Here is a 27,979-nt window from a genome sequence, read left to right on the forward strand (position 1 = left end):
CCTGAATCCAAGTCACAAGTACAGTAGTTGCTTCCCAAGTCTGGCTCGTCGCCACGCCCCACGCCCAAACCGGAAGACGAACTTGGTTCATTTTTCGCTGAGAGAATTATCGAGCAACGAGGGGTCCGTTCGCCTAGCTACGGCAGCAGCTCCTTTCCCTTCTGCGAGTCAACCCGACCATAGAAAGTAATCTTGTGCACCTTGCATCACGGACAAGGTGCAGTTGCAAAAAGTGAGGAGGCGTGTGGGCGAAAACCGGACTAATTGTAATTAATTAGTAAAGGAGGTCGACCAAGAGAGAACCCTTGATAAGCTTCTAATTGAGAGAGTGGTTTCCCTTTCTCTCAAATCCCTCCCATATCCCAAAGACCTTCGAAAGGAGGTATTTGGATACAACAGCTCCATAATGTCGTCCTCGGATGACAAGCTACCGACGTCGTACGTGCATTATTCGTCTCGCATATAGAAATCGGAAGTTCCCTTGGCATATGCAGTGATACTAACCGTCCTGGCATCGATTAGGACGCTGGCGCGGAGCTTCTCCGCACAGCTGAACGACATATTCTTACTCGACGATGTCATATTAACAAAAGAGAAAGAGGTTGACCGGAAGTATGCATGCTTTTATTGACACAATTGCCTAAGATATAATAGATGGGCCAACTAACATCCCCCTCTTCCCCCTTACAGAAAACTCGAGCTCACTCAACAAAGTGCAGAGCTTGATGCCCTTGAAGCCAGGCTGAAAGCAGCTGAAGCATTACTGGCAAAGCAAAGCAAGCGCATGTCCCTTGTATCAGAGTCCGCCCCTACACCGGCAAACACTGAAGTCGGTAACCCCCTCTCACCTAGCTCAAGCACCAGGCGGCGGAACCCCATTCCGCTCTTTCAAGATCCCTCGGCAGATACCGAGGCAGGAGCGGATGGGACACAGGACATAGCCGATAGTTCTGCACCCGAGCCGCCAAAAAAGATGATCCGGTAGCGCTACAAGCGCCTCGTGCGCTGCCGGTATTGAGTCGAGAAATCGAGGCTCGTGAAGAAGAGGAAGAAAGAAAAAGTAGAGAGGAAGAAGAATGGAGAGGAGGGTGGAGAGGAGGAGGAGGAGGAGGAGGAGGAGGAGGAGGAGGAGGAGGAGGAGGAGGAGGAGGAGGAGAAAGAAGATTAGAAGGATCAGGAGGAAGATATGACGGAGGGGATGATAGAGATGATATAGGGGCTGCAAGCAATACCTCGCTTTTTACGTCGACATTTGCACACCCCGATGTACCAAAAAAAGATAAAATCCAATTTACTAGTTTTCTTGAGAAGGACCTGCCGAAATTAAGTGAAGGACAGGGGCAATTCTATGCGCAAGCCGACGCGGCGCAGCAGCAGCAGCAGCAGCAGCAGCAACAGTACCAGCCAACCCTCCCGACGGAATCCCAAGATGAATATGATGCATATGGAAATAGAACATTCGAAAGCACGGAAACGTCTGAAGAACCTCGCAACAGCGGCGCCCCTTCCGCAACATCTGCTGCTTCTATAAACGGACAAAACCTCCCAATTACGGTTAAACCGAATGAGGACGGAGATGAACTGGCTACAGGGGACCTGATTGACCAGTACGACTACGACTACGACAGCGAGCCTGAAGAAGAAGAACCGGGGCTCCAGACCATCTCTGCTAGCATTGGGAATACCCACGCGACGCAGCCAACTGTGCCCACTCCACATGTCTCAAACGCCGCAGTTTCTGTTTCCCGTCCCAATCGGTCGGACTCCCTGGCCAGCCCTGTCAGGTACAGCTCTGCTGGCACTGCTGGCCAGACTCCAAACACTCAGGAGAGCACCAATACGAAATATATCGTCGATGACGGATTCTTCACTCGTCCACGCAGAGCACCCACTGTCACCGAATCGGAATTGCCACCATTGCCAGGCCAGACTCCTGACATTCCTAAGCGTAAACCGGTCAGGGGTTCGGAAGATAATTCGAGACCGGAAACTTCCTTGTTGACAACGGACCGACCGCCAACTCCGCCGTCCAAAGCTCCACGAAGCATCGTTAATCCCGCTCCATACGATTACAATACCTCGCATCTATCCGTTGCCACAAATTACACGGACAACCGGACTATCCCTTCGATGTCTTCAACGGACTCAACGCATGGCGAGAAACCGTTGCCCCCTATGTCTCCTTCCGAGGCTAGTCTCGATGTTCCCGTTCGAGAGTCAGTAACCGAACGTGGATTTGGAGGGCTGCTGAAAATGAAGAAGTCTTTGCAAGGATTGAGGAAGAAGGCTCAAGCGGCGCCGTCACCAATATCACCAACTGGCGATCAGAGAAGCTTTTCGACAGGAGCCCTTGGCCATTACCCGTCTTCTGATCCACGGCCCAAGGATGAGCCGCCGCTGCCGCTAATACCGCCTGAGAAGTTGAACGCGGCCACACCAGTTCCTGCTATCCCAGTTCAGTATCGTGCATCGCCGCCGCCGCCGCCGCCGCCGCCGCAGACGCCGCAGACACCATCACAACATATGCCCCAACCAGCTTCTCAAACAGACTTGTTCGACCGAATCCAAGCGTCTCTTCCCAACCAGCAACAAGAGGAACCGTCACCGCGAAGATTTGAGGCCAAGCACAAGAAGGCTGTTGAGGCAATTGCCAAGTTCTCAGGCAAAATGTCTGCACTGAGAGCACTCAGAAAAAAGGAGGCCAAAGAGGAATCACCACCACCACCACCACCACCTCCTCAAGCATCTCAAGAACCACCGCTAGCAGCCTGGGAAATCGAACAACGTGCCAACCCGAAACCAAACCCCTACGGCCACCCCATAAGTCCACCTCAAACCGCATCTCTCAATGCTGCGCCACAGAATACCTACCCCGTAGCAGCCCAGACTTGGAAGTCGCAGTCGAGTGGGTACTCTGTAAACGGTTACGTAAACGGTCAGACCCCGATTAGTCCGCCGCAAGAGCCCCTGAGTGACGATGCGCTTCCGGCGGCCCCTGCCAAATTGACAGAAGAGGCTCCACCGCCTACACCTGCCAAGTACGAGCTGCCACTACCGAAGAGGATTGAGAGCCTTTCGATGGATCCGCCAGGTACTCCTGAGAAACCAGACTCGACGTCTTTTGAAAAATATTCGCCAGAGAGACCGAAAACTTCTTCTTCCAGAGGACTTTCGATATTTCCAAGTTCATCGACAGCGAAACTTTCAGTAGCGATAGAAATGGCACCGCCCGCACCGCCAAAAGAAGCAGAGTTACCGCCTCCACCACCTCAGAAATCACAACCGTTTACACCATTTAAACCATTGACACTGGAGTTCTCGACATCGAGTAGTCTCTCAGTAGAGAAACCTCAACCAAGCCCTGGATTGGCACCACCGGCAAGTCCTGGGTTCGCGCCAGGACGAGGAGGCAGGACAGAGACATATTCATTCCTTGGAGATTACTACTTTGGAGACAACCAAGATGGAGATGATCAATCCGCAGAGCTTGCCAATGCCTCGTCACCACAGCAATGCCAACCTGCACCGCCAGAAACAGACACCGTTGAAGGGCTACCGAATATCAAGAGGGACGAGTCGGATGATAAGTTGGACTTTAGAATCAAGTCATTCGCTCCCTTCACGTTAGGGGGCGATTTCTCAACCAACTTTTCATTCGATAATGCACAGCCTGGCCCGACAAATTCACAACAGAAGCCACCGCCTGTGCCGCCTATGCCAGATTTGAAGTCCCTCCCTAACCCGATAGCCGCACCTACCTCAATTCCTCCTCCAAGTTCAACACCACCGTCAACAGCATTACCAGAGATTCCAGTAGTCCCATCCAAGGCCGAAAGAAGATCTCCAGCAATCCCAGAATCGATTCCAGAAGATACACAAGCTCCAACGTCGTTACCCGAAACTCCAAAGTCAGTACAGCGAGTACCTTCGAAGCCAGAGCTGCGGGATAAACACCCTACACCACTTCAAACTGTTGCTCATAGATCAATCCTTTCGTCTGGCAGAGAAAGTTCTGGATCTCCACCGTTACCTATGAAGGACATCCCAGAAGAAGGGCCATACCCATCGACAAACTCGCCGTTGAGTGGAACGAGTACACCGGGCTCAGCTTCTAACTCAGCGGTTTCGGCACCGCCAACAAATAAAGCGGGTTACGCTAGTGGTGTTTCCAGCGTAAGATCTAGTAGCGGCTATACAGAATCACCAAGCGCAACATCATCAAGGACATCCCTATCTTCTGGAACAAACGGCCCAATAAATGGAGTAGCGACACCTACACCTCGTATCCCAAGCGGCGAACAAGGCCCATATCCCGCCAGAAACTCATCATCGCAAGGATATCCCCAGCGTCCGCCCTCCCAAGAAACAGTTGTAGACCGAAGAGTTCAATCAGGTGCCCCTAACATGACACCTTCCGCTCGCCCGCCAAACAGCATGCACCCATCCGGTCCTCCCCATGGCATGCCACCCCGCGGACGAATGCCGGGTCCACCACCCCCAGGCGGTACGCCAGAATTAAGAGGTAGACCAGGCTTTCGCCCTCCTCCCGGTGGCCCAATGGGTCCCGGTTACCCACCCCGCTCTGCATCCCCAGCCTTCAGCGAACGTTCCATGCGTCCCCCTCGAGGCCCCCCACCACCTCGTTCAGCATCACCCGCATTCTCGGAACGAAGAGGACCTCCACCACCCCGTAGCTCCTCACCAGCGTTTAGCATGCGCGGAGACCCTCGTTTCCGAGGCCCGCCACCACCACCACACCACGGCCGTAAACGTTCAAATTCGATGGAAATCCTCGATTTCGCTGTAGATTTTGAACTGCCGTCTTCAGCTCTCAGGTTTGAAGCAAAAGAAGCGGATGCATCTCGTCGTGTAAAGAGCGAATCGCAAGGATACGGTGGGAGGGGTCCTCCACCTGGTTCATTCCGTGGAAGAGCAGAGTCACCTGGTCCTCGTGAGGGGTTTAGAAGTGGAAGTAGAGCTGGAAGTCGTGGGCCACCGGGTATGCCGCCGCATATGAATGGACCTGGAAGTAGACCTGGTAGTAGGACACAATCACCGTTTAGACACCCTCCCGTTTCGCACAATTTCAATGGCGGCGGGATGCCGCCCCGTGGACCGCCCGGTAGTCGGAGGAATTCCGGGGGAAGTAATGCTGGTGGTGGTCATAGACGGCCGTCGATGTCAGAAGCGGATTTAGATATTGCGCTAGGTGTTGGACAGATTCCGGGGCAGGAAAGGAAGTATAGACCTCCGCCGCAGATGAGGGGTGGAAGACCGCCACCTGGGCCTATGCCGCCGCATATGCCGCAGGGTGGTGGAAGAGGGTTGAAGAGTTTAAATTCGAATGGCTCTGGGGTTACATATCCAGGTTTAGACGATGGATTTGGGATGATGGATGGAGGTGGGAGAATGCCTACACCTGCGATGCCACGACAAGAAGAGATGGCTTGATTTCGGTTTCGGTCTGGGGTTTCCGTATATACTTTAATTCATCGCTCGTTTATCTTGTTCTTTTCATTTTGGTATTTTTTCATTATATAGTTCATTAAGCCTAGCATAGCACCCATCACATAACCCCGAAACTCAGAGTCTTTCATAATGGCTTTTCTTTTTTTTTATCCTCTTTTCGTTATTCTTTTGCATATGTCCAGATGATTAGGTTTACTTGTTTTTTAATATAAAATAGGCGCGCCTGGTGCTGTATCTATAGATCATATCCATTCATTTTCAATAAACGACTGTTTGTCCCTGCGCATACATTGCCATTAATCGATCGATATAAGCGTAAACTTAGAAGCGATTCTCTAGCTTAGCACTATATGAGTATCTACAACTCCAGTCGCTACTCTAAGTTGCAGAGCGATCGGGTGTATTAATCTAGTGACTTATTCTACATGACATCAAAGACCGAGACTACGATAATTCCTTTGCCTTCCCTTCATCCCACCTCGTCTTCCAATAATTCCAAACGAACAATCCAAGAAACATAACCCCCAGCAAAACTAAAACAAGGATAACCAAAACCATACAAAACACCGCAAACCAAAAGGATATAATCGCCATATCCCTTTGAGTATCCTCATTCTGTTCAAGCTCCATTCCTGCAAGGCCTACTTGCATCGCTGAAAAAATGACGGATATATATAAAAAGGATATATATAAAAAGGATATAGCTACCCATTTGAAATTTGTAGAGAAGGTGCCGTATTTATCGTAGCTAAGGAAGAAACCTCGTAGGATTCCTAGGCGGAATCGAAAGATCATGTTTAGAGGGTCTAGTCGTAGGTCGCCGTACCAAAACCGTCCTTCGAATTCTTCGATACGGATTTTTTCGAGAATCTCGGATGCGAAGGCAACCCAATCCGGCCAGGTTATTTCCTGCTCGATTTCCAAACTAGATAGTAAACCGCTTTGTCGCGCTAACAGAAGGTCGCTGGGGTAGCGGATAAGTTTTGCATAAGATAGTAGCATCCATCGCGCTGCATTGTGAACTTCGGAAGGTGCAATTGCCTCGATGAAAAAATTGCGGTTGAGAAGGAAAGGTGGGAGATGGAGATCTGCCTGTTCTGTTGCAAGAATCTGCCTGCACAAAGCGATATGTCGGCTTAAAGCAGATATATTGCCTGGTAGACCCGCCCAAAACAATGATGTTGAAATTTTGTGAAATCGAGAGAAGTTTAATTCGCTTTTTACATAGTTTTCAACGCTTTGATTGTGGATTACTGCAGGCGTGGGGAAATTGGAAGATCCGGCGCAGCTATTCTACCTGAATAATTAGGAAACGTTAGCTACGTTAGTCTAAAACCGTGGCTTTTTTTTTATTGAAGACAGATTTTGGAGACAAACTTGTGGTAATATTCGCTCTGCAGTCTCCAGACTGTATGGTACTTCGAACATCGCTACCAGCGCCAATTAAACCAAGGAATGTAGAAATAAATATGGGTCTAGTAATAACGGTTAATCCGTGCGTCTATCCGCACGCTTTATAATGCGTACGTTGTGACTTGAGGGTTCCCTTAAATCCTGCATCCACTTTCAACTTTTTTCAAAAAATTTTTGATTCGATTTATTCGCTTTAGAATTTCGCTTTTATAGACCTATCCTTCTTCTTTATGACGCTGTAATATATATAGATCTAGATGTGATCTCTTATTACTTTCCATTTCTCAACATGCCTCCAGTAGCTTCACTCACCGTCCGCATATCCAACTTACCAGTATCCGTATCCAAGGAACAGGTTGTGGCTACAGCAGAGACAAAATTTTCCGAATACATTTCTGGGGGCGAGTCTTTTCAATGCATCAAGTCATTAATATCCCTCAGTCCGAATGATGCGGGGAAGACGCAAGTCGCCGTTATAACCATAGATCGACCTCTCCCAACGCTCTTTAGCGATAAAGGTGACGAAGAGACGTTGTCTTTAGATTTTGATGGTAATTGTCATATAGTTGCTATTGATCGACATTTTCGTAGGCTTACTTGTCTTCACGATTGGGGCGGGGCTAAAACTGTCGAGTAAGTCACAAGTGCAAGTTCATTCCAGATATTTTAAAGAATTGATGTGATGCGTTTGGCATACCGTCAAGCTAGGATTAACTTAGGGATAAAAGATAGCCTCATTTTCGTTACCGGCCTTTCGGGTCATGCTTACGGCTCTTGGAAAGCATCCGGAAAGACTACCATGTGGATCGAAGACTTTCTGATCAAAGAAGATTTCAGGGATCGATTTCGAGTTTTCATTTACGGCTATAATTCAGTGTTAATAAAGAGTACATCGGTAGGGGGAATATCAGATTTCGCTCAGACTTTCCTGGGGGTTGTTGCTGGGGCTAGAGCAATCGACAAGAATGTAAGACGAAGTGGTGTGCTCAAGCTAGATCTTGAGGTGCAACTCTATTCTGACCTAATAGCTGTTTTTCAGAGCCAGAGAAAGAAGATCATGTTCTTTGGGCATAGTTTGGGCGGTTTGGTAGTGAAGGAGGTAGGTAGCTATATTCATATATCTGGTCACACCCTTCTATAGTTACAGCTGGAGATGGTATTAATATCTGATGTTCCCGCAGGCTACATGCAGAGCTGTTTCCGCAGGATCGGTGGATCCAACTTACCTTGATATTATCCGAAATACGAGGGCGGCATTTTTCTTTGGAGTTCCAAATAGTGGTATCCGAGTTGAAGAATGGAAATACATGGTGAGAAGTCAACCAAACTGGGATCTTATCCACGACCTTCGTCCCGAATCAACATATCTACGCCTTCTACGTGAACATTTCCGTAGTTTTGTGCGGGAAAAGCTCACTAGATTTCGGATTGTTACGATTTTAGAAACAAGGGAAACAGAAACGGTGAAGGTACTAGGTAACCTAGTATCTTTAGTGGGCTATTTCCTTACTAGACGCTCACCATATCGTCATGTCAGAAAATCAATGGAGTCTGGAAGCGGGCTGGTGAAACAAAACTTATGGTTCCTCGATCATCTGCTTTATCAAATGTGAATGAAGCTCCAGACGACATACTGTTACGAGACGCTGATCATAGCGGCGTTGCCAAATTCAGTTCATCTAACGACCCGGAATATAAGCTTCTAAAAGCAAAAATAGAAAAATATGTTAAAGAAGCTCAGCAGGCTGTTCAAGTTCCCGCCGTACGAAGGCCTAGGCGAGGTGCCAGAAAAATTCAAGGAACTTTTAAATCTAGCTGGAGGCCCTTATGGCAATATGCCTGTACAAGAGCCTTAGGGACCGTAGCTGGACACAAATGAACGGGTGCGACGCCGCGATAGAGTGACAATTACTTCAGGCGGTGGCGGTGAAGCCCAAGCTTTCTCGGCCATCTAGGAGCCATTTATTAGTTATCTCAGCCGTACTTAAGATCTCTAACATCTTAATTGTTCATTATATGCAATACTATGATGTAGATCCATGTAGATTTAGGTTTAAATGTAATGTCTGTGAGCTGTTCGTCTCGAGTTCCAAGCTTAGGTATACTAGCGGTGGGCAGGGTGACAATTGAGATGCTAGCAACAGTCGAATACTAGTAGCAAGTTTGATCGGTGGGCTGGCGTCTGGCCCCGAGACTAAGTAGCTAGAAGTAAGCAGATAGGAGTCAAAAGAGGAGATGATCACCTAACTGGATTTTTGCGGTTGGGCCGGCTAACGGGTTGGAAGCCAATAGACGAAGCTCACGAAGCTCTTTCCGTTAACTTACACTGGAAACCAGACCCTTCCGGAGTCTCCCAACAATAGACAACAAAGTTTCAAGCTACGTTCGTCCCTACAACGTCGACGTACACATTACATTGCAATACCTATGTATCTATGGACATAAGTGCAAAGTTCGAAGTCTGCGCACGAGACAGCATATGTATAAGTAATCTCGACAGAAATAAAATAATTTATGCTTGATTGCTTTGAAACTACCCAAATAAAATAAAAGGAAAAAAAAAAAATCAGGGTTCGTAACGCTATAACTTAGATATCGATATGTCTTGTGTTATAAGAGTTCTTGAGGGTGTGGTGTTTAAAGCTGTCGTTGGACGGCAGAATGTTGCATTTTTAACTACCATGTGTTGCCATCTCTTGCCACCCACTGTCGCACAAAGATCCTCGAATAGCTTCACAAATTTTCAACCTGCCATCAAACCCCACCATAAACCACCCCACAAACCCTCGCCATCTCCACAAACCCCACAACCACCATAATCCTCCTCTCTAACCACTCTCACTCAGCGAGGAATCTGCCAAAATGGAGGAATCAATCTACGACGAAATCGAAATCGAAGACATGACCTACGACCCCACCCTCCAAATCTTCCATTACCCATGTCCCTGCGGCGACCGTTTCGAAATCGCTATCGGAGACCTACGAGAAGGCGAGGATATCGCTGTTTGTCCCGGTTGTAGTTTGATGATTAGAGTTATCTTTGAAGTCGTAAGTACTCTTACTCCTCTTTCTCTTCACTAATGGAGATTCGGCTAACGGGGTTGGTTTTTGTTTAGGAGGATTTGGATAAGAACACTGGAGCCGGAGGAATGGGTGGGATGGTTGCTGTTAAGGCTTGAAGAAGGGAGGATAGAGAGATGTGGAGGTGTGGATTGTTTGAAGGAAGGATTTTGGGAATCGATACTCGAGGCTGGATGCTACGGGCATGAACGGAATCGAACGCCACGGCCTGGTGGACCCGGTTTACTAGAGGACATCACAGACGTTCACGATCCACTTACTGGTAACAGTGAGTAGAGGTTGTGGTCTGGTACGGCAGTCGAGGGCTAGGGAGTCGACGACCTGGGACGAATCCACGAGAGAAAGGACGTATTCCATCTTTCAAAGCCCGATACATTAACTCGGCCTCGCCATTCTTGAAATCTCTATCGGAGAGCCGGTATTCATAACCATTTATCCACTTTGGTTGCAGGGAGAACTTTGCTGCGGCTTGAATCGCTTGGACGGATTTTCTCCGGCATCTCTTGTCTACCGACAGATCTACGATCGATCTCAGCGACATCACCAAAACGGCACTATATTAACCACTATGACCTTTCCACCAAAGGAAATCATCCCAACATCGTCACAGATCGGTCAACGAGGAAGATATATGGTACTCCTGCCACTACGTTCCCTCAGCCCCCCTCAGAAACATCCGTTGCAACCAGTAAAATACCGAGATTTCTACATCGGGTGCCCTCCGAGGAAATATCCTTCTACGATATCATCTTTGGGACCATCGAAAACAAGATATATACCGGCCGGGGTATTCTACGAGATCATCGGGAATCCATATACTGTGCTCAAAGGGGTCGTATTTCGGACTTCAAAATTGCATCATCATATTTAATACAGATAGAGCATAGCATAGTGCTCCGCCTCAAGAGCGCCTTGACTCGAGGCTAAGCATAGTATAGCATGAATATACATTAACATCCATCTACATAGTGTCCCATCCATAAACAGTCCCTAGACCTCCCTCCCATCCGCCAGTTACATCCATCCTCGCATCGAACCTCAAAAGCACCTAATTGTCTTTACCCACAGACGTCAGCACCACTTCTCTCAATATCAATGCAACTATTTGGGTACGTAGGTAGGCAACAAAAGGTGTAAATATCAGACTGTTGAGCTTGATCTTTTTAATTTCCCGTAACGTCATCTCAGAGTATTACCTCTGTTCAGGTTATGTGGGTGTGAAATTCGTTCATCATAATAAAATAATTTATAGTATCTCGAAGGAATAGGAAGATTGGTAGCAATGACTTACGATTAGCAGTTTCTACGGAGGTATGTGGAGTGGAATGGCCGTTCGCGATGAAGAAAGATGTGTGAAGAAGGATGTGAACGAGAGAAGAGAGAAAAAAGTTTCGCGAAATTTATCCCCCAAGATATCCTTGTCGTGAAAAGTCTTGGCGTCAAACCCACCAACTTTCCCCAAATAAGCCGACGATACTCGTCATCCCACTAACATAACATCTCCAACTTCAAAAATGACTAGCGTAAGCTCTTAATATCCCCTACTATCTATAGACACTTTACTAACTAATATTATTTAGCACGGCATCCCCCGTTCCTCCACGACCCCCCGAACACCCCAAGCCCTCGAAGCCGATCTCCTCAAAATCGAGGCTTATAATACACTAGTCTCCCAAGTCCAAGCTCTCGTATGCTTCACCCCTCTACCTTTCCATACCTATTATACGGTATATAGAACAGCCAGTAGTTAACTAACCACCCCCAGCCCAGAAATCCACAAACACTTATTCTCAAAGTTCCTTATCCACCACCTCAACCCTCCTAGAAAAAAACCCGGAATTTAACACAATATGGAACTTCCGCCGTCGAATAATCTTGCACCTCCTCTCCTCCTCCCCATCACCCGAAAACGATAAACTCGCCCTCCTCTCCTCCGAACTACAATTCCTAATCCCCCTTCTCAAAAACTTCCCAAAATGCTATTGGATCTGGAATTACCGTCTCTTCATCCTCCAAACCTCTTCTGCCCATTTACCTCTCCCAATATCTCTAAAATTATGGAAATCGGAAATGAAACTAGTTGAGAAAATGCTTTCTAGCGATTCTAGGAATTTTCATGGGTGGGGGTATAGGCGGTATATTGTCCAAAACATCGAGAGTTTACGCAATATTATTAAGAAAGAAACGGGTGGTAAGGAAGGAGGGAATGGGGAAGGAGGAGAAGAAGAAAGTCTAGTAGAACAAGAATTCGCCTACACGACAGCAATGTACGGGAAGAATTTATCGAATTTCTCGGCGTGGCATAATAGGAGTAAACTCATCCCTCGACTATTACTTGAACGTGGGGCTACCGTCGAAGAAAGAAGGACTTTTTTGGATGGTGGTATGTCCTTTCATCCCCTATTTTATATTCTCTATATACTAATGCATTCTTTTTGTGAATAAGAACTGGGAGAAATGCAAACAGCAGTCTACACAGACCCCTACGACCAAAGCATCCAACTCTACAATCACTGGCTCCTCCTCTCCTCCTGCTCCCCCTCCCCTCCTTCCTCCTCACAACCAGACCTAGTATTTCCCCTCACCAACTCCCAAAAGTTCGAAACCCTACGGAGAACTTTGGAATGGATGAGGGAATTATTAGACGAAGAACCGGAGTGTAGGTTATTACTCGAGGAAATGATCTTTGTCGGTGGGTTACTTCGACAGCTTGGTGATAATGAAGTGGAAGAGATTGATAGAGAGGGGGTTAGACAGGATATGAAGGGATGGTTGGAGAAGTTGTTGGAGGTTGATCCTATGAGAGGGGGGAGGTGGAGGGAGATGCATGAGAGATTGTAGGCGTTATATTCCCTCTATTATCTGTATCCGTTTAAGTACTATTTTATCGTGGCCATCTTAGGTTACAACTACTAACTACCCGTACGTACTGGCACAGAGACACCAATACCACAATCAAACCAGAATACTCAATCACATGGCAAGAACTTTTTGGGTAGTCTTATTATTCAAAAGAGCTTCTTCGTGTGTTTTTTTTGTTTGGTGGTCATTCATTAAGAGAGTAAAGAAAAAAAAGTAAAAAAGCATTTCCCATATATAACACAGTAGGAACGTAACAGAGGTTTTGAAGGTGAGGTTTTGGAGGGAGACCGGGAAACACGTAATAAAAACACCGTATATGCCCTATAAGAAGACTTGACACAAAAAGGAAGAAGGTGGGTTCGTAGTAGTGGTAGTAGTAGTAGATGTAGATGTAGTAATAGTAGCAGGAGGTACTAATAGTGTAATTTTGCGTGAGTGATGGAATATGTAACACGCGGATTTTCGATGGGAGAGGGGGTATAGGTCCCGTCGGAAGGGTGATAAAAAGGGGGAGAAGGAGAAAAGGTTGACGAAGAGAGAAAAAAACGAGGAAACAAAAAAGGTTTTAGGTATTTTTGCTTTCTTTATTCTTTTCTCATCGAGCTGGCTCTTCTCTTGCGGATATCGGCCTTCTTGGCCTTCTCTTCCTGGACGCGCTTGGTGAGGAGGGCGGCGTATTCGCTCTGTTATACCATTAGTATCATAAAGATATATATGCAAGGGGAATGAAGTACTTACGGCAGCCTCCTTCTGAGCCTCCGAGCGTCTTCTCTTGAGAGCGATTCTGTGACGCTTCCTCTGCAGAGTCTGAGGAGTAACGAGACGCTGAATCTTAGGAGCCTTGGAGTATGGCTTCTTTCCTTCACCCTTTGGCTGAACCTCACGATGGATGACGAACTTGCGGACATCATCATCCTTGGTCAATCCGTAGAACTTACGGATCTTGGACGCTCTCTTTGGACCGAGACGCTTAGGATGGGTAACATCGGTCAACCCGGGGATCTCAGCATCACCTTGCTTAACGATAGTCAAGGACATGACTGCAAGGTCGGAACCGACGATACAACCTCTGACGGATTTACGCTTGCGTTCACCGGTACGACGGGGGCGGTAGCAAGAGTGGCCCTTTGAGAGGAGGAGGCGGACACGGGTTGGGTGCATGATACCTTGCTTCATGGGGAAACCCTGCTTGTCGTTTCCTCCGGTGATTTTGAAGATGTAGCCCTTGAATTCGTCGCCGACGCTGTCGCCGGGGACTTCTTGGCCCATACGCTTTTCCATGAAGACGCGGAGGCGGCGGTCATCGTCGATTTCGATGAGCTTTTGGGAGCCGTTGGCTGGGTATCTGTTTTACAAAATCAGGGTTTGGTTAGTTTTTTCTATCCTGTTTCCTTCGAATGCTAATTCTCTAGTCGTCAGGTCTTTGACTCGATGGCCGGTTGAGATATCCCCATTCCCATCTCTTGATTTTTGATAGAGTACCGTCCTCCCAATTGTCGTCTTCGATTCCCGATCGTGATATCCACCCAATCCATATTATAATCAATCCCACAATCTCCCAATAATCCCATCTATCTCAACCAGCCATCTCACCAAAAAAGCCGACCATCAAACTTCCCGACCGAATCCAATCCAAGCAGCACTACACACACAACAGAAAAGAAAGTAATAAGTAACGTACGCAATATTCAGCTTCATGTTGGGCTAAAGGTTGTGTATAGAACTGGATACGACGGGGTGAGTAAGGAGGAGGAAGGGCTGTGTCGTGAGGGTTGTCGGTGATGATGGTCGATAAGTCGTGTCGATATTGTCGTATGGTTCAATTTCAGAATTGAAGCTCTCTGCCACTAAAATTTCGAGGTTTGACAAACTTTTGCTGGGTTGGGAACTGCGTTGACAAGGCAAAGTGACTGCGTCTTTCGGAAAGGGCTTAGGGTACTCTCCCGTTTTAGGTAACTATGTAGCTGACAAACATATAGAGGAACAACACGGCAACACATCGACTCTTGGCATTCAGACGCCGAACTCGAGGCTAGTGCACCCTCACAATTTCGATTGCGATACGAGGAAACAGTCGATAGTATATATATAATGCATCCATCTGTATCCTATCCTCTTAGGTATTGTCATATGATATAATATATTAAACTATCGAGAGGATGTCGATACAAAATAACACCATGATCATCTGAACTCTCCCCACTATCCCATTCCTTCAACCTCAACTTCACCCAGTACTACCTACCACTACTACCATATATACCATAGAATAAAAACAAAATGGACAAAACAAAGTCCGCGAAAGCCCTCCGCACCCTCCTCGAATCCTACGCCTCCCTAAATCACCCCCCAACATCCATAGAATATCTTAATTCCCCACCAACCCCTCTCGAATTCCACCAAATTATCTCTCGTAACCGTCCCGTCATAATCCGTAACGCCATGACCGATTGGCCAGCATATACAACCAACAAATGGACACCATCTTATTTGTCTTCAAAAATGGGGGAAATGGAGGTTATGGTTGCTGAGACGCCGAAGGGGTTAGTATTTATATATAATATTTTGTCTGCGTTTAATTGCAATTGAAGAATGGAGGAAAGAGAGGCGGCTAATAAGCGATTCGAACCACAAAATACCACAGCAACGCAGATTCTATTGTCACACATGAAGGAGCTGAGTACTTCGGTATATCCTCCTCCTCCTACCCCCCTCCACTTCAAATATATATATCTAACAGACGGTCAATATTTCAGTGAAACCCCACACGACCCCTCACCCCTTCATCACCTTCCTCTCCCTGCTGCAATCCGCCACCACCCACCCTTCCCCCTCCACAGTCCTTTACGCCCAATCCCAAGACTCAAACCTCACCTCCGAATATCTCCCATTATCACAAGATATCCCACCCACAATACCCTGGGCATCAATATCCCTTTCTCAACAATTACCGGACGCAATAAATATCTGGATAGGAAATCATCACAGCGTAAGTTCTTTACATAAAGACCCTTATCAGAATTTATACGGCGTGATATTGGGGACCAAGGTGTTTTATTTGGTTAGTCCGATTGGGGTTGCTGGTGTTAGGGAGAGGAGAGTTAGGAGTGGGACTTATGTTAAGAGGGGGAATGTATTCGACATTGTTCCTGATCCCGTATCCTCGTTAAACCAAGAAGGAGAAGGAGGAGAGGGAGAAGAAGATGGAATGATAACCTGGCCGTCCATATCCCTCGACGAATACTTTTCCCTCCCAGAATCAGAGCGTTCGACTCCAGTCGAAGATATTTCCGACACGGACCCTTGGAAATGGACGAAACTATCAACACCGATAAAAGTGGAGGTTAAGGCTGGGGAAATGCTGTATTTACCGGCTTTATGGTATCATCAGGTTGCTCAGAGGGCTGATGAAGATGAGGGGGTTTGCGTGGCGGTTAATTATTGGTATGCACCCTCCTTTCTTTCCTTAGTTGAAATTGAGGTATAGAGGAGAGAAGTTAATGGTGGCAGGTACGATATGGACTTCTCGGGTCCTTTTGTGTCGATGGTGAATTATGTGAGGGATATGACAGAGGTGGTTATGAACTCTTAATTATACTTATGAATTCATGTCTACGATTTACGTATCTACGGTGGGCAATGTAACGTAATTAATGAAGTATGAAGTCGTCAATTTGGGTATTTCCAATCTATAATACAAAACACAAAACAAGGGTATCTTGGTCCAAAACTCATCTTCTCCAATTTCTAACCTCCTCCAAGCGCCCCATTCCTCTTCCACCTAACGTAGCCTCTCACAAACTCCTTTTTAACGCCAACAACCTCAACCAAACACCTCTCCAACTTCCCTGCATCATAAACCCTTCCATTCATCTTTTCATGTTCCTTCCCCATTTTTCCCGCTTGAATAATGACTTTTTCGGCATTTTCTCCAAAGCCTGGTTCCCCGGATTCAGTCATGGGGAGGGAGGAAGATGAGGTGACCTTTGAAATGAGCGATCATGAGAAAAGATTGCCTGCTTCTTCCCTACGGAAGTAAGCTTCGAGAAGAGAGTGGAGAGTCTGCAGGTGACCGGAGGAATCTTTCTTTCCTTTCTTTCAAAGAAAGTGTTTTCCTGAAATAAAAGTAGAGAGAAAGTACACTCGACGAATAGATAGTATTCGGAGTTAATAGTAATGAATGAGCACACAAATGAACGAATAAAAACGAGCGTAATGTTCAAATGTAAGAGGTAACGAACGTTATGTAACGAGCGTGAAAGACTTTTATAGAATCTTAAAGCTTTATACTTGGAGAAATGAGATAAGGATCACTTCGAATGAATTAATGAAGGCTTTGAATCGTTCAGAGCACTTGAAGGGATTTCTTTGGCTTTAATTATTCTATGAGGAAGGGAAGAGAAGAGGAAAGGAAAGGGGGGAAAGGGCGGGCTTTTATACCCCTCTAGCTTTGGCAAGATAAGGGACTTTGGCTTTATCATTGGAGAAGATTAATGATTGTCCGGTAGACGGTAGGAGTGTAGTGTATGGAGACGATCTTTGAATTTCGAGATGGGAGGGTTGTGCTATTTAAAGGTGGATTTTGGTGGTAAAATACGTGGGGATGGATGGATTGGGAGATGTGTGTATGGCCATGACTTTCTTGAGGTTAGAAGGATCCGGTGGAAGTGGAAAATAAAGGTATTCGGGATCATTGGGATATGGTCTAAATGGCTGGGGATTCTTGTCTAGTTGTTAGTCTTGTGAACATGTACGGATCTATATATCTGTTGTGATAGTTTTGGTGAATACGACTTGGAAAATGATAGTCTGGTATATGCGATATTGAAATTAAAGAAACCGGTAGAAGGCAGCTTATGCGACTTTGTAAACAATTTAAATTCACCGATTCACATTCTAGATCTTTGGAAATCATCGATAATCCGGATCCCCCATAAGCCTTCTCTCAAACAAATCGGGGCCTTTCCGACAGAAATGTCGTTGCAAAGTAATGATAAAACCTCACATCTGTATCTCATTCACTGTCTGTACAATCATATATCAAGTAACTAGGTATATAATGATTTCCAGGTTACAGTGAGAGTCGCTGTGTTAATCAGACAAATCGGCAGCCTATAAACTACAGCATTAATTCAAGATTGACATTATTACAACTCTACGACTTATGGAGGCCGGCGCCGCTTCATTGAATCTCTCATCTCAATTTTAGTCTCCGGAGATGGCCTCATCCTATAGACAAAAAAGTTCCACGAAAGAACTGGCTAAGCACCTTATGTGTCGTAGTAGTAAAACCCCATTCGCCAATTAAACCCAATCCATAGTTTCTTACAAACTATCCAATGAATTATAAAAAAAAAGAAATTACCTAACTTCTCTCTCCTTCTTTACTCCCCTTTCCGTTGCCGTCCGTCTCTTCCTCCTCTTTTCCTTCCGGATGGTCTTCTTCGTCTTCCGTTTCTTCTAGAATAACCTCCGGAAGTTCCAGCGGCGTAATTGAACCCTTTCTTGTCTCCGTAGTCACATACTATCCGGTCTACGAAGGCGTATGGTTAAATAAGAAAGAGACGGACTCGCCGTTATGTGTTCGTCTGCATGCCTCCGCCAGCTATTTCCAGTTAGTAACTTTCTCTCCATATTTTATCTCAAGATTGTATGAAAGGAAAGGCAAACATACTGTCGGCGAAATATCAATAGTATCCAACTTCGGACACATCCTCTTCTTCTCCTCATGCGGCACCGTATTCGTCACCACCACCTTCGTAAGCTTACTACCATTGATACTCTCAATCGCTTTCCCGCTCAAAATTCCATGTGTAACAATGGCAACCACACACGCCGCTCCGTTGTCAATAAGTGTGTCAGCGGCTTTAACCAGAGTACCGCAGGTATCAGCCATATCATCGACTAGAATTGCTGTCTTATCCTTGACGTCACCGACGAGGGTCATTCGTGAAACTTCATTAGGACGGGTACGTTCCTTGTGAATCAAGGCGAATGGGAGATCCAAACGGTCCGCAATTCCAGTCGCACGTTTTGCGCCACCGGCGTCGGGGGAGACGATAACCGCATTCTGAACATCAAAGTTTTCGCGAATGTAATGAAGAACCGAAGGTTCAGCATATAAATTATCCACGGGAACGTTAAAAAAACCCTGAATCTGACTAGCGTGTAAATCCATCGTGATGACATGATTACAACCGGCGGTTTGTAACATGTTTGCCACTAGCTTCGCGGATATCGGGGCACGGGATTTATCCTTTTTATCTTGGCGAGCGTAGGGGAAGTTTGGGATTACGGCGGTGATTCGGCGGGCTGAGGCGGTTTTGCAGGCGTTTATCATGATCAAGAGTTCCATTAGGCCGTCGTTGATTTCGCCGGGAGCGGTGGATTGGAGGATGAAGACGTCTTCGTCGCGGACGGATTCACCGATTGTGACGGAAGTTTCTTGGTTGGAGTATTGGAGGACCATGATTTTGGTGAGCTCGATGCCGAGTCTGGTACCATATTTGTAGTTAGTATGATACTTCTTTTAAGGGAGTTATATAGTGGGGGGTTTGGAGGAGTATACCTCTGCGCCACCAAACTGGCCAGCTCAGGGTGACTGTTCCCAGTCAACAGCTTGATACTATTCGTCGCCATTTTGTAAAAAAATTTGATAGGAGAAATGAAAATCCCTTTATCTTGCGACCGCCGAGATGTGGTGTAAAAATCAACCGGGTTTTGAGCGAAGAGAAGGATCCTCTTCGGACGATGTTGGCTCGTTGAGGGGTATCATGAAGGAAAGCGAAGAAAAAGAGGGTTGAAGTTTTCGGAACCGAAATTTTTGGGTTGTTGTATTTCTGTTTTCGGCCGGCGGCATTGGCCCGCAGTCTTTGCTTGGCGGTGGACTAACCGGAATGTGGTTAGCTGCATCGTTTTCGTCGTCTCTTCGACGACATCTTCAATTCATGATCAATCTGTCGCGATAACCTCCAAGAGCCTCATCTTCCGCGGGGTTTAAAACAAAAAGAAGGAAGGAGTCCAAAGCCATGGATAAATCAATACTACGAGCCATGCCATCCTCTTCAACAACATCCTACAACCACCCCATCCTCCGCCGTTCCTGGCCTCCAGATCTTTCCAAAATGAGTCCAAGCGACCGATACCGTCTCGAAAGAAAGTACAAACGAAGGGTCCGAATACGAGGGCAACATCCTGCTAGTTGGATGAGGTTTACGGGGACCTTACAGTTATTGACTATTACGGTATTACCGGCTTATATGGTTTTGGTTATGGATTGGCCGATGGAACATCCTTTTGGGCCGGTATGTTGTTTTTATATTTAAGAATTGGATTTATGATAGTTGGAAATGCTAATATGGGGGGTATAGTTGAGGGAGTGGATGTGGAGGAAGATTGATGGGGTTAGAGGAGGTACTTTTGGGGGTAATTTGGAGAGGGGGAAGGCGACGGAGGGGAAGAGTGCGCCGGAGTCGCGGTGATTACTGGTCTGATAACCATTATTATCTGATTATATCCCTTCGTGAGGTGGTGGGAAGATATAGAGGTCTTGCTACTAGCGATTAGGGGCATGACTCGAGGTTTGGATATATCCATTGGAGATATGGGATGCACTTCCAACGACGATTGATATTGTATCCCCGAATGGGATAAAGGGGGGACTAGCTACGGAGACTGGTTTACGAAAACCGAATTGGTTCAGTCTCTCTACTGTAAATATAGTACTGTACGATATTACGATGCTCTAAGAAATATAATAGACGGGCGATATGCCATCTTTATATTATCATCTTCGAGGGCTCCACCTATATGGATATTAATATTTAAGGTTGGAGTCACACAGGAGGAGTTGCTTTACTATGTATCCCTAGACTGCAAGCTTTAGCAAAAGGAGCCTCGGTTTATAATTTATCGCCAGATACTCTTTGCAATATATTCGAGATACCGAAGTAGATTTGATGGCATTTTGTCTTCAACAGGGGTATGATCGATCATGTAATATTAGGTCCATGATATTTGGTGTCAAATGGCCCCAAGATGGGCGAGCCCTTCAATCAAGTATAGCAATGAAATATCCATATCCCTAGTGTCATAGCTTTTCTATGCTGGTGGTTCCTACCGTCTTTGCGGAATATGCTGGTTATTTTGCCAGATTTTAGACGTGGATATATTGTAGATGTCATGGTGTAGATCTCGTATGTGAATACCAAGATGCACCGTGTCGACATGACCCTTATGCTCAGCACTTCGTATGCGAAACGTAAATATTTTTGTTCTTCTCCTTCACCACATTCATTACCTCCAGTTCACGTTCATTCTCTTTCAGATTATCGACCTTCTCCTTTACTACCCATTTGATTTATCGATTACACCATCTCTATTCTCTAAACAATTCTCCCTTTCACACTATCCTTGCCACCATCATAACTTTTTAATATCCACCAACATATTTGTCACAAAAACCCCTTTCTATCGATTAGTCATCATCAAAAAAGCAATCTACAATGGTCTGCGAAATCGATTGTGCCGTTCTCTGCTGTTACCCCTTCAAGATGTTAGAAGTCGTTGAGGCTGCTTCGATCTTCATGACTTACTTTCTCATTGCCATTTCATTTCTCGTTGTCATGAGTGGCATCTTCGCCTCGATGTTTCATATCATCAGCTTTTGCCGTTATGTCAATGGCATGAGTGGGTTCCTTCCCCTTCCTTCTTTATTTTATATATAACGTATAACCACCCTTACTATCTACGGTAGCTATGGGTTTGCTAATGAACAACTTTATGACCTTCTAGTCAACGAGATTGGAGAGCTCTCTAATCGAGTTTGCCGTCTCGAGGACATCGAAGCTCGTGTTGCCCAACTCAGACAATCACAGCTTAGTGCCGCTGACATCCTCAACAGGCTTGTCGTCAGGAAGAGGGAGAGAGAAATCTACGGATATGGAGCTATTAGGAACGAGAATAGGAGCTGGCATGCTGGGAGTGAGTATGAGGAAGAGAGTGACGATGAAGACGACGATGACTACATCTATGAGCAGTCTGAATATGACATAGAAGAATATGAAGAGTACGAAGAAGATGGAGAAAGTGGAAAGGGTGACGAGAGCGATGAGGGCAGTGACAAGGAGAACCGAGGTTCTCATGTATGTTAAGAGTCTTTAATTATACACACTACACTGCATGGGTATACAGAAAGAAACCAGTGTAGGTAAGCATCGATTGTTTCGGCAGATTGAATTCTGATTTTAGTGTTTGCATCAAGGGAGAATGACAATGTTATACATCGAGCATAAATGGGTGCATTCCGTTCCATTAATCCTTCTCGCTCTAACGTACTTAAGATCGGTTTCGAGAATTCGAAAGCCAACGACATCAAGATATGTAACACTCTTCTAATTTAAGTATTGATATGAACCATTAATCAACATACAGGCCGTGGGCTATTAACATCTAACTCGTTTTGTTATCGATCGATAGAAATTCCAAACAATGATATTAGCTGACATTTGGGTGACGAGAATGCATTAACCGTGACGAGATTGGCATTAACCGTTCGAGGTTTCGCCCACAACGCAAGCCTCTCCAAAATACCACAAAGTGTCACTAATCTCTCACGGCCAATTTCATTAGAAATCTTCGACGACAGTCCAGATCGTAGGCGTCTCGGATTTAGAGCAGGGCTAATTCCGATAAGCCGATCATGGCCCCTTTCGGGTCCACCCAGCTTCGATTAGCTTTTAAACCTACAATTAGATCACCCATGAAATAAAAGTATTAACACGGATTATACCGGCATGACATCGAGTCCGTGTTGTTCGTTAGTTCAACGCGGTCGAAGCCGTGAACCGGGAAGTTACGTCAATATCACACAATGGCACAAGATGAAAGGCTATAATTACTGATGAGACAATCTCAACAGTGCTATTGTCTCACCTGTGTAAACGTAAGCTGTTGGTATTGGATAGCCATAATGAACGCATAAATATTATAAATTGATAGCCCAACCCGTTGCATTGAAATGGTCAACACCAAGGATTCTAGAAGTCTATTCTACAGCTTGACATAACAATAACACAGATCTTGCAATTATTCGAAATTTTCAATTTACTCAAAGGCCCCAGAGAGGCGCTGCTTTTCGTTGGTTTACAATGGGGCTCTTTGCGTTCGTCATTGGTTATGTTTCGAGAGCTTTGGATGAGGTTTTGGGTTGGTGCAAGTTGGTACGTATTCGAGTAACTAATGAATCCGGGAACGATATGGGTCGTAATTCTGACAATATTGATATGGTATAGATTCAAAATCGCGAAGTAGGATGGCCTACGGTGGATCGAAAGGTATGGTTTTTATCCCAATTGCTTTTAAGGGTATATGATAGCTAATATACTACAACTCTGACTATAGACTAGAACAGTCAAACGCGAACAACAGCCCATTTTGAAAAAAATCAGATTGATTCTACTTTTCAATCCTCTAATTGAATGGTGTACGTTGAATGCCACTCCATATCCTATTGTACGAAATTGAAACCCCTAACGTTATAAATTTCCTGAAACATAGTCGACCGCACCAAATTGATGAGACTCTACCTCCACGACAACTCCATCAAGGCAGGGAAACGGGAGCGATCTCCTCGATCAAAGTCCAAGATCCAACCGTTTATTGATTTCTACCATATCGATATGAAAGATTTTAGCCCAAGTGATATTACAGAGTATGCGACTTTCGAGGACTTTTTTGTTCGAGAGCACGCCCGTGGATCTCGTCCGATACACGAGGAGAATGATGATGTAAGATGATTCTTCCCGAAAGCACCATGATTGTCTTTTGTAATCTAACTTTTTTGATATATTAGTCTTACGCCGTCGTACCCTCCGACTCCCGCGTAGTAGTCTACCCCTCAGTCCATCTCGCTCGAAAACTCTGGATCAAAGGTCAACACTTCTCAATCTTCAATCTCCTCGGTGATCCCTCCATCGCAAAATCCTTCGCAGACGGCCCAATTGCTTCGTTCCGCCTAAGCCCACAGGATTATCACCGTTATCACTCCCCTGTCACCGGAACAGTGAAATGGTACAAACAATCTAGTGGGGAGTATTACAACGTTGATCCATTGAATTTAAGATCGCATATTGACGTATTGACGTCGAATGCGAGATGTGCGGTTTGTTTGGAGACTGAGAAGTATGGAGATGTGATGTTTGTGGCGGTTGGGGCTTCGGATGTGGGTACTGTTAAGTAAGTGTTCTTATATTATAGCGGTTTGTTTGACGATTTAATTTATGAAAAGGACTGATAATCGTGTGATCTGCGTTATATAGTTTCTACGAAGAGACAATGGAAATTGGAGGTAATATTCGTAAGGGACAAGAGATTGGGAGGTTTGAATTTGGGGGGTCGAGTATTTTGGTAATTTTTCAGAAGGGAAGGATTGTGTTTGATGAGGATTTGTTGAATTTTAGTAATGAGAGGGTTATGGTCGATGTTCAAGTTGGGATGAGTTTGGGGCGCCTGCAAGAAAAGGAGGATGAGAAGCGCAAAGCAAATGAGAACGAGAAGCACAAAACAAATGAGAAGCACAAAACAAATGAGGATGGGAATGGGGAGCACAAAACAGATGGGAATGAGAAGCACAAAACAAATGAGAATGGGAAGCGGGAAACATTACCGAACAGCGAGAAAAAAATCGAATGGTGAGAAGAAAGATGCACAGCCAAAGAAAGGGACGAAAACTTCGCGGACCTGAGTTTTCAGTGGAGGTATCGACTCGACTCGACTCTATCGACTGCATGTCTAGGTGTGTCCCTGGTTGCTTGGGTAGTAATATCCATAAATGTGGGTCCTGGAATCCGGAAATGTAGCCTCGAGTCGAGATTTGATCATGAGACTGCTTAAAACATTTCAATCAACGGCGCAACTTTTGCGGTATATCTACAAATTCTAGTATATTCATATGTACTTGTCTATAATCACTTTAAACTACTTTCTTTCGAGTTTGGGCCATTGTGCTTGCAATTGACACATAATGCCCCCAAATTTCTTGACATTGCGCCACCGCACGCATTTTGAGGTCACACAAGCCAGCCATTCGCGGCTATGCGCACAGTAGAGTTCTGATATCGCGATCCTATGGAATACCATGGAATAGGCCTAACCAATTGAATCTAATCCGTCCAAATTTCTTGCGCAATGGCTTTTGTGAAGCTCGGCACACACGGAATTATGATAGATAATAGGCGCATCTGTCTAGTTTGCCAACTGCTCCAATCGGAACAGAATATTATCCTGCGAAGCGATGCAAGGAAGAGCTCCCAATATCTGCATTGCAAATCCTATCGATAACGTATGCAATCCCCACCGTTCAATGAATTCATCCTATCAGTTTTTTTCCTTGGTCTAACCGCTGCAAGCGAGTCCACGCCAGCTTGACCTTATATCACCCACATTCAACAATGCCAATCCCAGCCACACATCCGAGTGAGCCAATGGGCATTCTATCCGTCCAATCCACCTCCCGCTTTTTTCTTTGGCGCTAACCCAAATACCACCCTTCTGGGCCACCAATTTTGTGGATCGGTAACTCCTGTGCCTCGTAAGTGCAAGTGCGGGAGTCTGTGCTGGCAGAAGTCAATTTTGCCATGTGGGCGTTAAGGGCGTAAGCGTGGGGAATGACCGGCCACAATTGTGTTTGGAGGGGAAATGAGCCGGCCCCAAGTTAAAGAGATAGCGTTGGATAAGTTCCTTTTCAAACCAGAATGCACGAAATCTCCTAACTTTCCCTTCAACTAATACACTTATCCTTTTCTTGCCCCAGAAAAAAGTCTATAGCCATGGCGACTACAGCTCCAACATCACCGCCGAAGACCGCTTCCCCCAAAGCTGCTTCGCCGAAAAGCGCAGGTCCCTCTTCCCCGCCAGCCGGTCTAGATGTTACCGTCCAAGGCGATGTTACTACAACATTACACCCCGAACTCGAGGCAGAGGTACTACTCCATTCGATTATAGGATCTCCCCTCGAACGCCTTTCCTTTGAGAAGAATAAAATATAATCACTATAATTTTTTATACTAGAAAAAAAAAAGAATTACCCTGCTAACAACCATGATAGACCTACACCGAGTCTGCGTACAGTGAATCTGAAGTGTTTGTACCCCCCTCTGCCTTCCAGCCCTCCCCTATGTTGTGCAACAATCCGTTTGGAATGCTCGACCTTGGATATATGCAAGGGCAAACCATCTTAATACAAAAAAAATAATAATAAGAGGGCTGACTGGGGTTCAATGATTACAAATCCTTTCATGAGCGATCAGAGGGAGTTATACTACCAGTTTATCGAGTTCGGTCATGCAATATCGTTTTGAAAATGGCAGACGGTATCATTCCCTGTCAATGACTGATACAAGTATGTCTTCCAACACTTATTCCAGACGAGATGGATCGGAATTTGTTGCATTTGGTGGTTGCAACACAGAATTCAGGGTTGCTAATTTCAACAATTTGGGGTTCATTCAGACTACTTTTTGCCAAACGACGAGGTATATATGCTCTTTATTGCGTGAGAGTAAAAGCGAAGACTAATGGTGGTATAGGCCGAGAATGACCGACTAGATTTGAATCACCATGTTATGTGCCTTATCCAGAACGGAAAGCTGCATTCTGCGCCGCTCGACAACCCCCAAAGGATTCTTGATGTCGGGACCGGAACCGGTGAGTATCCCTCTTACTAAACGTCTGTATATGGTGCCAAAAAACTAAACTATATCGTTCTATAGGTATATGGGCTGTTGAAATGGGTTAGTATTGTGTTGAAGCTTTGCGTGCATCAGGAATGTATTAATTGAAATTTATGTCTCGATAGCGGATGAATATCCCATGGCGCATGTATGCTGCTTCTCATTTTCAGCGGGTATTTGATGTATAGTTTACTGATATCGATTTATTATAGGTTGTTGGAAATGACTTAAGTCCTATCCAGCCAAGATGGTATGTTTCTTATAATACCTTTCTTTTCAAGATCAGTTAACTAGTTGGCATGGAATCGATCGCGCAATACTGACTTTTCTCCGATGATAGGGTTCCTCCAAAGTATGTTCCGACTACCAAACCTGAGTTACGAATCAGCAGCTAAAAAGTTATATTTTGCAGTCTCACATTCGAAGTAGATGATGTTGAGAAGGAATGGACACACCAGCCAAACAGCTTCGACCTTGTATACATCCGCTACATGGTTGGCTCGATCAAAGATTGGCCGAAGTTACTCAAGCAGGCATATTCGTAAGGAACCACCCAAAGATATAGGGTTTCACCGGGATCATAAGTGTTGATAAGATGCCATCTGTTTCTACAGAGCCGTCAAGCCCGGTGGCTACATTGAACTTCTCGAGCCCGACTCGACACTCCGCTCCGACGACGGATCTCTCGCTGAAGATTCCCCTCTAGCACAATGGGGAAGACTCTTCACCGGCGGCGCCCGTGGCATCGGTGCACCATTAGACGATACACCAAACTTCTCAGACTACCTCCGCGACGCCGGATTCACCGAAATCACCCGAGAAATTTTCAAATTGCCAAATTCGCCGTGGGCGAAGGACCCCCATATGAAGGAAGTTGGTGGATATCAGATGGCAGCTTTTATTGAGGGGTTGGAGGCGCTTAGTTTGTTCTTTTTTACGACAGTGCATGGGATGTCGGTACCGGAGATTGATGTGCTATTGGCGCAGGTGAGGAAGGATATGAAGAATAAGGCGATCCATACGTACTTTAACTTGTGAGTATTTCCGTCATCAACTTCTCAAGAAGTAGGAATGGTGTGGCTAATGAAACGTAGGTACCGATATGTGGCGCGGAAACCAGAGGCAGCGCTCTAGCTTGATGATGGCCCTTTATCGGCCTCTGGTGGATTTTTTCGGGTTCATGAATCTCGTTATTTTCAATTATATTATCTCCACGTAGTGGTCTCAGGACCAAGAAGCCGCCATCCTTACCATAGTCAATTTAATCCTTTTCCTTTGAAGTTGGTGTAGCGTGCTTAATCTATTTAGTTAATTCGAATGTTCTAGCGTGCGTGGAGGCGGTGGTGTTTTCTATTAGTCAAGTTTCTTTAATATCATATTCTCAATCGATCAATTAGTCCGTTTCTAGACGACGCAACGGTGAA

The 27,979-nt window shown here is 45.6% G+C and overlaps 10 protein-coding genes across 10 annotated transcripts; 8 read left to right on the top strand and 2 right to left on the bottom strand.

Moving 5' to 3' along the window:
- Nucleotides 1-406: 406 nt before the first annotated feature.
- DFL_006614 (uncharacterized protein) lies at nt 407-5,451 on the top strand (the record flags this gene model as incomplete). The annotated part of the gene is made up of 4 exons (XM_067636071.1): nt 407-438; nt 523-612; nt 691-829; nt 949-5,451. The coding sequence occupies 4 exons, from the start codon at nt 407-409 to the stop codon at nt 5,449-5,451; spliced, it is 4,764 nt and encodes a 1,587-aa protein (XP_067487725.1).
- Nucleotides 5,452-9,744: 4,293 nt separating this feature from the next.
- Nucleotides 9,745-10,061, top strand: DFL_006615 (uncharacterized protein; the record flags this gene model as incomplete). The annotated part of the gene is made up of 2 exons (XM_067636072.1): nt 9,745-9,930; nt 9,999-10,061. 2 exons carry the CDS (start codon nt 9,745-9,747, stop codon nt 10,059-10,061), a joined length of 249 nt encoding a protein of 82 aa, XP_067487726.1.
- A 1,416-nt stretch (nt 10,062-11,477) lies between these two features.
- DFL_006616 (uncharacterized protein) lies at nt 11,478-12,804 on the top strand (the record flags this gene model as incomplete). The annotated part of the gene is made up of 4 exons (XM_067636073.1): nt 11,478-11,486; nt 11,544-11,651; nt 11,734-12,346; nt 12,410-12,804. 4 exons carry the CDS (start codon nt 11,478-11,480, stop codon nt 12,802-12,804), a joined length of 1,125 nt encoding a protein of 374 aa, XP_067487727.1.
- Nucleotides 12,805-13,409: 605 nt separating this feature from the next.
- On the bottom strand, nt 13,410-14,523 carry DFL_006617 (40S ribosomal protein eS6; the record flags this gene model as incomplete). Its single annotated transcript, XM_067636074.1, has 3 exons — nt 13,410-13,508; nt 13,564-14,170; nt 14,507-14,523. The coding sequence occupies 3 exons, from the start codon at nt 14,521-14,523 to the stop codon at nt 13,410-13,412; spliced, it is 723 nt and encodes a 240-aa protein (XP_067487728.1).
- Nucleotides 14,524-15,105: 582 nt separating this feature from the next.
- DFL_006618 (uncharacterized protein) lies at nt 15,106-16,417 on the top strand (the record flags this gene model as incomplete). The annotated part of the gene is made up of 4 exons (XM_067636075.1): nt 15,106-15,368; nt 15,470-15,513; nt 15,582-16,269; nt 16,336-16,417. The coding sequence occupies 4 exons, from the start codon at nt 15,106-15,108 to the stop codon at nt 16,415-16,417; spliced, it is 1,077 nt and encodes a 358-aa protein (XP_067487729.1).
- Nucleotides 16,418-18,190: 1,773 nt separating this feature from the next.
- On the bottom strand, nt 18,191-19,464 carry DFL_006619 (uncharacterized protein; the record flags this gene model as incomplete). Its single annotated transcript, XM_067636076.1, has 4 exons — nt 18,191-18,329; nt 18,396-18,430; nt 18,500-19,319; nt 19,394-19,464. 4 exons carry the CDS (start codon nt 19,462-19,464, stop codon nt 18,191-18,193), a joined length of 1,065 nt encoding a protein of 354 aa, XP_067487730.1.
- A 485-nt stretch (nt 19,465-19,949) lies between these two features.
- On the top strand, nt 19,950-20,306 carry DFL_006620 (uncharacterized protein; the record flags this gene model as incomplete). The annotated part of the gene is made up of 2 exons (XM_067636079.1): nt 19,950-20,129; nt 20,196-20,306. 2 exons carry the CDS (start codon nt 19,950-19,952, stop codon nt 20,304-20,306), a joined length of 291 nt encoding a protein of 96 aa, XP_067487731.1.
- Nucleotides 20,307-21,329: 1,023 nt separating this feature from the next.
- Nucleotides 21,330-21,977, top strand: DFL_006621 (uncharacterized protein; the record flags this gene model as incomplete). Its single annotated transcript, XM_067636080.1, has 2 exons — nt 21,330-21,513; nt 21,619-21,977. The coding sequence occupies 2 exons, from the start codon at nt 21,330-21,332 to the stop codon at nt 21,975-21,977; spliced, it is 543 nt and encodes a 180-aa protein (XP_067487732.1).
- Nucleotides 21,978-22,973: 996 nt separating this feature from the next.
- Nucleotides 22,974-24,519, top strand: DFL_006622 (uncharacterized protein; the record flags this gene model as incomplete). The annotated part of the gene is made up of 6 exons (XM_067636081.1): nt 22,974-23,045; nt 23,118-23,159; nt 23,227-23,308; nt 23,383-23,612; nt 23,678-24,060; nt 24,144-24,519. 6 exons carry the CDS (start codon nt 22,974-22,976, stop codon nt 24,517-24,519), a joined length of 1,185 nt encoding a protein of 394 aa, XP_067487733.1.
- A 1,133-nt stretch (nt 24,520-25,652) lies between these two features.
- On the top strand, nt 25,653-27,689 carry DFL_006623 (uncharacterized protein; the record flags this gene model as incomplete). Its single annotated transcript, XM_067636082.1, has 12 exons — nt 25,653-25,805; nt 25,931-25,965; nt 26,133-26,224; nt 26,335-26,357; nt 26,412-26,529; nt 26,595-26,615; nt 26,681-26,703; nt 26,768-26,805; nt 26,896-26,907; nt 26,968-27,096; nt 27,170-27,589; nt 27,650-27,689. The coding sequence occupies 12 exons, from the start codon at nt 25,653-25,655 to the stop codon at nt 27,687-27,689; spliced, it is 1,104 nt and encodes a 367-aa protein (XP_067487734.1).
- Nucleotides 27,690-27,979: the final 290 nt, after the last annotated feature.

The sequence above is a fragment of the Arthrobotrys flagrans genome (assembly GCF_004000055.1).
Source record: "Arthrobotrys flagrans strain CBS H-5679 chromosome Unknown unitig_8, whole genome shotgun sequence".
In the NCBI taxonomy this organism is placed as follows: Eukaryota; Fungi; Ascomycota; class Orbiliomycetes; order Orbiliales; family Orbiliaceae; genus Arthrobotrys; species Arthrobotrys flagrans.